This window comes from Mastomys coucha, unplaced genomic scaffold (assembly GCF_008632895.1).
Source record: "Mastomys coucha isolate ucsf_1 unplaced genomic scaffold, UCSF_Mcou_1 pScaffold11, whole genome shotgun sequence".
In the NCBI taxonomy this organism is placed as follows: Eukaryota; Metazoa; Chordata; class Mammalia; order Rodentia; family Muridae; genus Mastomys; species Mastomys coucha.
Window position 1 is genome coordinate 15,372,940 of NW_022196893.1, and position 8,280 is coordinate 15,381,219.

Genomic DNA, 8,280 nt, shown 5'->3' on the forward strand with positions numbered 1-8,280 from the left:
GGAGCTGATGCTGAAGCCATGGAGGGGTGCTGCTTACTGTCTTGCTCCTCATGGCTTACTCAGCCTGCTCTCTCATAGAACCCAGGAACACCAGCCCTAAGATGGCCCCGCCCACAATGGGCTGAGCCCTTCCCTGTCAATCACTAATTAAGAAAACACCCTTCAGGGCTGCCTACAGCTGGGTCTTACGGAGGCATTTTCTTGAGGTTTCCTCCTCTCAGATGACTTCAGTGTGTGTCAAGTTGATGTGAGACTAGCCAGCATAGCCACCCTAGGAAACACCCCTATCTCGGGAGATGTGAGTCTGGGAAAAACCCTAAGAGTCAGGTTTAGAAATTGAAGAAGCGCTGAGATTCCAGGATGGTGCCTTCTGCCTCAGGTTTATTTAATGAGGCTCTCCATATTAGTCACTTTTCTGTGGTAAAATGCCCCAACTAAAAACAACTTATGGAAGAGTTTGCTTTGGCTTAGAGTTCCAAAGGGAGAGGCCATTGTGGGAGAAGGAGCGAGCAGACAGCTGGAACTGAGGGCTGGGCGATCACATCTCTACCCACAAGCAGGAGGCGGAGAGAGCAAACCGGAAGGGGTGGGGCTATAAGCCCTCAAAGCCCACCCCCACTGACGTACTTCCTCCATTAAGTCCGTGCCTCATAAAAGTCCCATAACCTCCCCAAAAGCTCAACACACCAGAGTCCAAGAGTTCAGATACTTGAGCCTACAATGGCTTCACTCTCTCAAACCACCACAGTGTATCATAGCCTATGGCTTAAACAACATTCAAACATTTGTTTCTCAACACTATGACAACAAGACATGAGGTATTTTTTAATAATTTATTTTATGTGCATTGGTGTGAGGGTGTCAGATCCCGTGGAACTAGAGTTACACACGGTATGAGCTGCGATATGGGTGCTGGGAATTGAACCTGGGTCCTTGGAAAGAACAGGCAATGCTCTTAGCCACCGAGCCACCTCTCCAGCCTCCTAGGGTGCAGATTTTAGCATCTGAGTTTGGGGACACACTTTCTGTCTACTGGAGATGGCAGTATTTAGTGACGCACTGATCGCTACTGAGGAACCTATTCAGGAAAAAGAGACTCCTGCTGCCCAGGGAATGCTGCTCACCACAAACTGGAGATGCTACAGTCTGTGCATGCTCTGAGAAACTGTAAAACAGACAAAAAGTAAGTCAAAACCATCAGAGGGTCCACTAGGCCAAGTGGAGGAGCCCAGAGGAGGCACCACGAGTCACATGGTCGCTGGGATGCTGGCCTAGGTTCCCAAATGACAGAGGGACTGCAACAATGATCTCTGAGCCTGAGGACAAGGACCTGTTGACGAGGGAGAAAACATTCCCAGGAAAACTAGCTACTAGGGTTGTTACAGCATGGCTTGCGATAAAGGAAACTGAAAACAAGTTCCATTTGCAAAGGAAAGGGAATGTTTCATCCATTTGCCAGTCTGGGAATGAAAGGTTATGGATCATAAGTAATTTTCAAAGACAATGTCCTGTCTTCTCCAAGGCCGGTTCTCTTCACCTATTAAGTGGGTCAAGAGGGATGTGGACAGATGACCCCACCTTGTAAAGTAGGACAGAGTGGGCATGGGGTAAGGCAGGCTTCCCCAGAGTGCTAGCAGATAGCTGCTCCGGCATGGGCTATGTAACTGGAGAGCCGCCATGTCTTCGTCTGCAGTATGATCAGAGCTGCCTTGAGCAGGCCAGGCGCTGGGGGACACTGTTGGCAGAACCTCTGCCTTTGAGATGCACTATTTTGTGGAAAAGACCCAAGTTCAGTGGCCACATACAATTTTTGACAGATGAAAGGGTGGGGGAGGGGCTGCCAGGAAAAGTCTAATCAGGTCAGGGGGAGTTCCAACAGTAACCTTGAATCTGTGTCAGTGTCCTTGGAACGAGAACAAGATGCGATGTCCAGGCCTGAGAGGCAGGAGAGAACCTAAGCTGGTCTAACAACTGGGCAGTGTCAGACCTGGGCAATGGGCAGGTGTGGGCTGAAGACAGGTGGCTTGACCCAGTTCTGCTGCCTTGGGAACAACACAGACAGACAAAAAGTAAGTCAAAACCATCAGAGGCTCCACCAGGCCAAGTGGAGGAGCCCAGAGGAGGCACCACGAGTCACATGGTCGCTGGGGTGCTGGCCTAGGTTCCCATCATCTCATCAGCATGCAGTGGATTTCCTCACAGTGTCACAAAGACTAGGAAAAGGAGCAGTCTGAGCCTCCTGCTATCGCATGGAAACCCACCAAGATGATGCCAGGACATTATTTTTTTATAAAAGTTAAGCTTTCATTAAACTATAGCACTTGGGCTACAGGTCCTTGGTTTCCTTTCATGGCTTAAATGACATCTGAAAACTGTGACATGGCATGAGCTGAAAAGCCTACATGTACCAAGGGATCCTGGAGCCAGAAAGATGATCTGAACAATATGGCTGCCATGGGATGGGCTGTGTGACATGGGCACCCCTCACACTGTCTGCTCTAGGATTGTACCCATTCTATATAGGTCATGCTCTGGGCTACACACAGCTGGCAGAACCATCCCTCCCAGACAGTAGAGACCTGTTGCTAGAGGTCTACACACTGTAACAGGCCTTCTACACACCTGGGCCCCAAGTATGTCCATTTATGCAAATGACTTCACAACATCCCCCAAGACTCTGCTGTGTCCCAGCCATCCCTCCCATCCTGGACAGTGGCCTGGCAGAGCTGGGCACTGCTTGCCTGTGTGCCCCAGCTTTAGTCACATCCAAAGCAAAAACCCAGAGCCATTTATAGCAGATATGACACACACCAGGTTAGTATCTTTAATTACATATGGAGCTCTTACAAATTGGTCAGGCCCTTCAGTGGAGCAAGGACAGCGGCAGTCTGCAAAAGAGGAAATGCAGTCACTTGGTATAAAACAACTCACAGCACGCCAGGACCGAAGGATGCAACTATAGCATGGTGCTCGTCAAGTCAGGGAATTCTCGGGCCTAGGAGAAGACCCTGAATCAGGAGCACTGCCCCTTGCTGGAGGCAGTGCAGTGGACGCAGAAACTTCTGGAAACCATTTTGTCTGTAGGTAGTAAAAGTCTCAGAGGGGCTCATGTTCATTAATCCAATAATCCCACCTTAGAGAATCTATCCCAAGGAAGTACCTTGGAGGAAAACCTGACACACTGTCACTACCTGACGTGCCAGCACTGTCCCTCAGCCTGAGGAGAGAGTTCACAGTCACTGAGGGTAAGGTTGGTGGCACATGGAAACAGTGTTGTCATATGTACACGGTGGGGGTCTACAGGCAGCACTATGGCTATATAAGAGGCAAAGAAAGATGAGGCCAGGGACAGGAAGGAAACATCAAAACACTGAATTTTACCATTTTCTTTCCCCTCTCTGGTCCCCCAGATTTCCTGGTATGCTGCTGTGGCAAACAGGAAGCCCTGGTCCAGCTGTCGATGGCACTGGGTGGGGACTCCTCTCTTTAGCTCTACCTTCTGTGCTGGACCGGCTGCCACCAAGTCCAACATGAGGTCCTAGAGAGATGTCAAAGGTGAGAACCTCCCAGAAACTGGAAGCTTGCCTGCTAGCCCTAACCCAAGCCTCATTTCATGGTGTCCGAGCAAAGCTCCTGACGGACACCTCCCAGGCAAAAGGCCACAGAATGGTCTTAGCACTCAGGCTATACGGCTGAGCATCTGCCGCCCAACACCCTGTCCCCAGTGTGTTCTAGTAAGCCCCAGGCTTGCTCCCTAAGTCGTGCTATGCCTATGCCAGTTTCTCCACCACCATTCACCCCCCTGCAAGCTGATGCCCAGGGCATGCTTATCCAGCAGTGGCTTTGTCCTCTGCAGCAACAGTCACCTGTCTAAGGCCAGCCCGGATGCACTAGCACAGAGCATGCGCACCTCGTCACTTACTTAGCCGGGGATAAGGAGATGGGTCTTTGCTGTTTCCTCAAAGCCACTGAGTGCTTTGGGACATGGAGATAATCCCAAGGTCACAGTAAACACTGGGCTGGGAAGTCACCCAAAGGCCAGGTCCCACTGTCCATCAGACGCTGAGTACAGGGAAGTCCTGCTTACCAGATGGGTGTCACAAAGTCTGGAGAGCAGGCACAGTACTGCCACGACCATCAATGTGGAGCGACACAAGTCCTTCAGACAGCAACTCCTCCATTCCCCTCTCTCTGTTCTCTTCTGAGCTCAAGAAACTAGAACCTTAAGGTATGTCCAAAGTCCCCCTCCCCCTCTTCGTTGGCTTTGCAGCCAGTTATCACAGTCTCCCTTGGGGCTGCATGGGCCTTGCATCTTGTCGTTTTGGCTGGGGACTAACCATGCCCCCGACGAGAGCCATGATGGGCTCCTCAGCAACAGGTCCCAAGAGGCTCTTCCAGGTCCAAAGTAGAGGGCAAACCCCAATCCTCTCTCATGTGCTCCAGGCTCCATGCCACAGAGAGCTACTGAGATGGTCCTAAGCACATGGCATCACCACCCCGTTCCCATAAACACAAGCATCAAGAAACAAGACAATCTCCAAGCCAATGCCACCAGAGCAGCAGTAGGGACCCACTGTGGCAGAGCGGCCCAGGTGGGTCAGACCAGATGCAAAGGAAGGTAATGAAGCCACACCTGGAGCCAGGCAGCCTTCGTGCCTCTAACACAGGCAGCCTGGGCTCTAGTATCTACTCAGGGCTCTGAAGCAGAACCTAATGCAAATACAGCCAGCACCCCGTGGTCTGAGGAGCCAGGGCAGGCGAGCTGCCTCCCCCGTGAGTGGGTCTCTAACCCCAACTTGGAACGCCACAAAGAAACCTTGCAGTTGTCGCCTGCCTCCACAGACACCTCCTCCCTACCCCCCAATTTTCTGGTGCAGCTGTAGCTTCACCTGGGGACCCCCTCTACCGGAAGGTCATGCGTGAGAGTCAGCTGCTGGGGACAGATGAGTGCTCTCAATGGAACCCCAGGAGTCTTCCACCTGCTTGTAGCACCATGGTGCCAGCAGGGTCCCCTGGCTGTTCACTGAGGCTGCTAGGCTGATGGAGTTGACAAGAAGCAGGTGGCTGTGGGCTGAGCCCAGTGAGCATCGAAGACTCCTGGCCTTGCAAAGGTGGCTGCCTTGATAAGAATCAGTCACTTTTCCCAATGACAAAGGAAGTCTCTGGAAGAGGCCAGGTTCCAGGCCCCAGCTTCTGGGCTCCCAAGAGGACAGAGGTGTGTTTCCGTGGGTGCAGAGGCGGTTTGTTGTTGTTGTTATTTTCCTTGTGGTCAGGCCAAGACCATGCAGAGGAGGGCAGGAAAACCCAGGAGAGGCACCCATCTCCCCCAAGGGGCCAGGTAGGTATGTAAACACAGTTCATTTGGCATTGAAGTGACAGATAAATGTCATTGTCCAGAGGCTTGGCTGAGTCCGAGTATGATCTTGAGAAGTCATCCTCCTGTGAGGCTTTGTTCCTCGGAACTGTGTGTCTACATGAGAACCAAAGCAGTTGGCCACTCTTCTACAGTTCTTCAGACTGGGGCAGCAAGAAGCCAACACACCCTACTGAAGATGCTCAGTGTCTCCCAGAGGAACTGGCCTCCAGCCAGTCTTTTGTTCTCAGATGAAGGCTAGACATTAGGCCCAGGAACATAGAGGATATGTTGTGTGGGTTCCTTGGACTCCTAGAGACAGTGTGGGTGGCTGAAAGGTTGAGGTGAAAGCCACATGGCACCTGGGTGGAAAGGGGAAGAGTCAGTAGCAAGGCCCAGCATGGAGCCACGGGCAGGAATGAGCGGACACCTGGGAGCCTTTCCCAGGAAATCCAGGCAGCAAATGAAGTTCCCAGGGTCCCCCTCAGTCTGCTAGAACTGAGGCACGAGCCTGATACAACTGCCCAGGGTCCCAGGTCCACAGTTAACTTGGCGGATGAATGATGCATGTCCTTACTGCCATCAGAACACTGGCAGGAGGCATGGGCAGGTGTGAAGGAGTCTCCCATGGACAAGAGAGGCTGGCACATGTCTATGAAGGAAGAGACCTTCCCAACAGCAGCAGTGGAGTACGCTGGGATACAAGCTCCCCACAACAGAGGAAAGTATCTCTGGGATGCAGAGTGACTACCTGGCCACCTTGCAAAGTAACCACATATGGACAAGCTGGTTCAGGTATACATCAGCCACCTGTCAGGCCAAGCTGCCTTCTTCCTACCCAGAATGCTCAGGAAAGGAACTCCCAAGGCGCCCGAAGGAAGTGCTCCAGGAGCTGAGTATCCTTGAGCTGAGCTCGAAGAAGTGGTCAGCCTAAATTGTTCCTGGGCAGGCACATGCCCAAGGGGCTGTGTTGTGATTGCTAGAGAAGCTGGGGTGGCAAGCAACAGAAGGGGGAGCATGCACTGAGTTGCAGGTAAAGCTAGCAAAAACAAAACAAAAAAAACAACAAAAAAACGCACAGCAGGGTGGGTGACCAATGCAGATGGCAAGATGGCCTCCCGTAGACCAGAGAGTCGTGAAGGGTGCCTCGAACAGGGCAATGCTACTGTATTGACAACTCTTCTCAATGACAGAGTCTAGCTACCTGGGTGGACACAGATTACCAGGGTGGTGGCAGGTCCCTAAAGGTTCCGGCCTCGAGAGGGCAAGGCTGGTGCGGGACTGGTCCCGTTGGAGGCTGGATGCACCGGGCAGGATCCTGTGCCAGCTACGGCAAGTTGGCGACACAACATCTGGCGCTCTCGCTCCCGCTCCCGAACGGCCCTATTGGACGCAGATGTCTTCCGGATTTGTGCTCGCCGTGAGTGCCTCAGTGGGGACTTGTAGGTTCTGCGTAGCTCAGCCAGAAACCCCTGGTAATTGTTTCTCAAAGGGCTGTCTGGTTGCATGTGGGGGATGGCCCACTTCTCTGCCTCCCCAGTCAGACGGGACACCAGGAAGGCCACTCTCTCCGCTTCACCGGGGAAGCGTGAGGCTTGAAAGATCATGAACCTATCCATCTGCATCAGGAACCCTGCCAACTGTCCAGGGTCTCCCGAGAAGGGTTCAGGCAGTGAGGTGGGTGGCGTGGTCATGGGTCGGGTCCCATTGGAGGTGATGGCAGAGATGGGTGGAGTGATCTGCAGAGCGCCAGGGATGCGCGCCCGGGTGCGCAGCAGAGTTAGCTCGGCCATCACACTCTCCAGCATGTTGGTGAGGTTGGCCTTCTCCGCCCTCAGTGTGGAGGCCTCGCGCCTCAGCGCAGAGTTGGTGAGGCGCAGAGAGGTCAGGGTGTCAACTACGTCATCCATCTGAGCGCTGGCACCAGGGGCAGAGGCTGGGCTTTCAGTTTTGGAGGTCTGAGGTTGGACCATGCTGGCCAACGTCAAGCCACAGGTACCTGGAAAACCAGAGAGAAAGGCCTTGGGTGCTGAAGCAAGCCTGGGGACGCTGGTCCTGTCCTGGACGCAGTTCCTTTCTGCAAGCTTCGCGGGGTCAAGGTATGGGGCGCTGGCTGGACCTGCCCAGGCCTTTAAGGATGCTCGAGCTGGATCTGCTCAGCTCTTGTAAGGATGCATAGGCCTCACGAGATGCGCGGACCTGCGCTTCCCAGACTTTGCAGGATGCACCTGCCGGAGCTCGGGCTGCGGATGCAGGCACTGCCCACGGGTGCCATGCGACCACCCGCGCGTGAACAAAGGCGGCGGCACCTGGGCTGGCCCGGGCCCGGCGGCGTGTGTACCTGTCGCTCCGCCGCTCCCTCCGCTGCCAAGATGGCCCGAGGGTCGAGGCCGCGCCCGGCCTGCACGTCACGGAGGCCGCCGGAACTGCTTCCCGGGCAGCAGCGGCGGGGATGGCAATTCCCGCCGGGCTGGCTTGGCCGGGTCTCGGCGCTGCGCTGTGCTACGCGGTCACCGCGCGGTCTTTGTGCAGGCGCTGCCGGCTAGACGGCCGCTGGGAACCTTGCAAGCGAGCCAGGGTCTGCTGGTTGCCATAGAGACCGCTCGCTCCGGGAGCGGCGGCCGGGACCTTGCCTTCCGGAAGTGACGCATCTGCGCCTTTCTTAACAGCCTATTAGCGAGGAGCGTGGCTTCTGCCAGTTGAAATCTTGGAAAAATTAGCTTGGAGATTAGATAATCTTGGAAAGATTAGCTTCTTTCCAGTTCTTCCCCTAGGCCGCTCACGGAGACGGTAGCATTCTTTTAAGTGAGACTGGCTTTTCTTAATGGTAACTTGAACGCCACTCGCATAAACTACATGATCATGGTAGCAAATCTTGACAAGAAAGCTATTTTTTTTTTTTTTAGATTTTTTTTTTTTTTTTTTTT

At 53.6% G+C, this 8,280-nt stretch overlaps 1 protein-coding gene across 5 annotated transcripts; it reads right to left on the minus strand.

The window, feature by feature from the left end:
• Positions 1-2,792: 2,792 nt before the first annotated feature.
• Positions 2,793-7,995, minus strand: Rtl6 (retrotransposon Gag like 6). 5 transcript variants are annotated; one of them, XR_004113173.1, is made up of 2 exons: positions 4,088-7,995; positions 2,793-3,538 (listed from the first exon to the last, which is right to left on the minus strand). XR_004113173.1 is itself a non-coding variant. In XM_031351477.1 (2 exons), exon 2 carries the CDS (start codon positions 7,324-7,326, stop codon positions 6,595-6,597), a length of 732 nt encoding a protein of 243 aa, XP_031207337.1. In that variant the 5' UTR covers positions 7,327-7,352; positions 7,695-7,810; the 3' UTR covers positions 2,793-6,594. The 5 variants fall into 5 exon arrangements, 1 of the variants encoding a protein (XP_031207337.1); XR_004113171.1 differs by having other exon boundaries at positions 3,923-7,995; XR_004113172.1 differs by having other exon boundaries at positions 3,911-7,995.
• Positions 7,996-8,280: the final 285 nt, after the last annotated feature.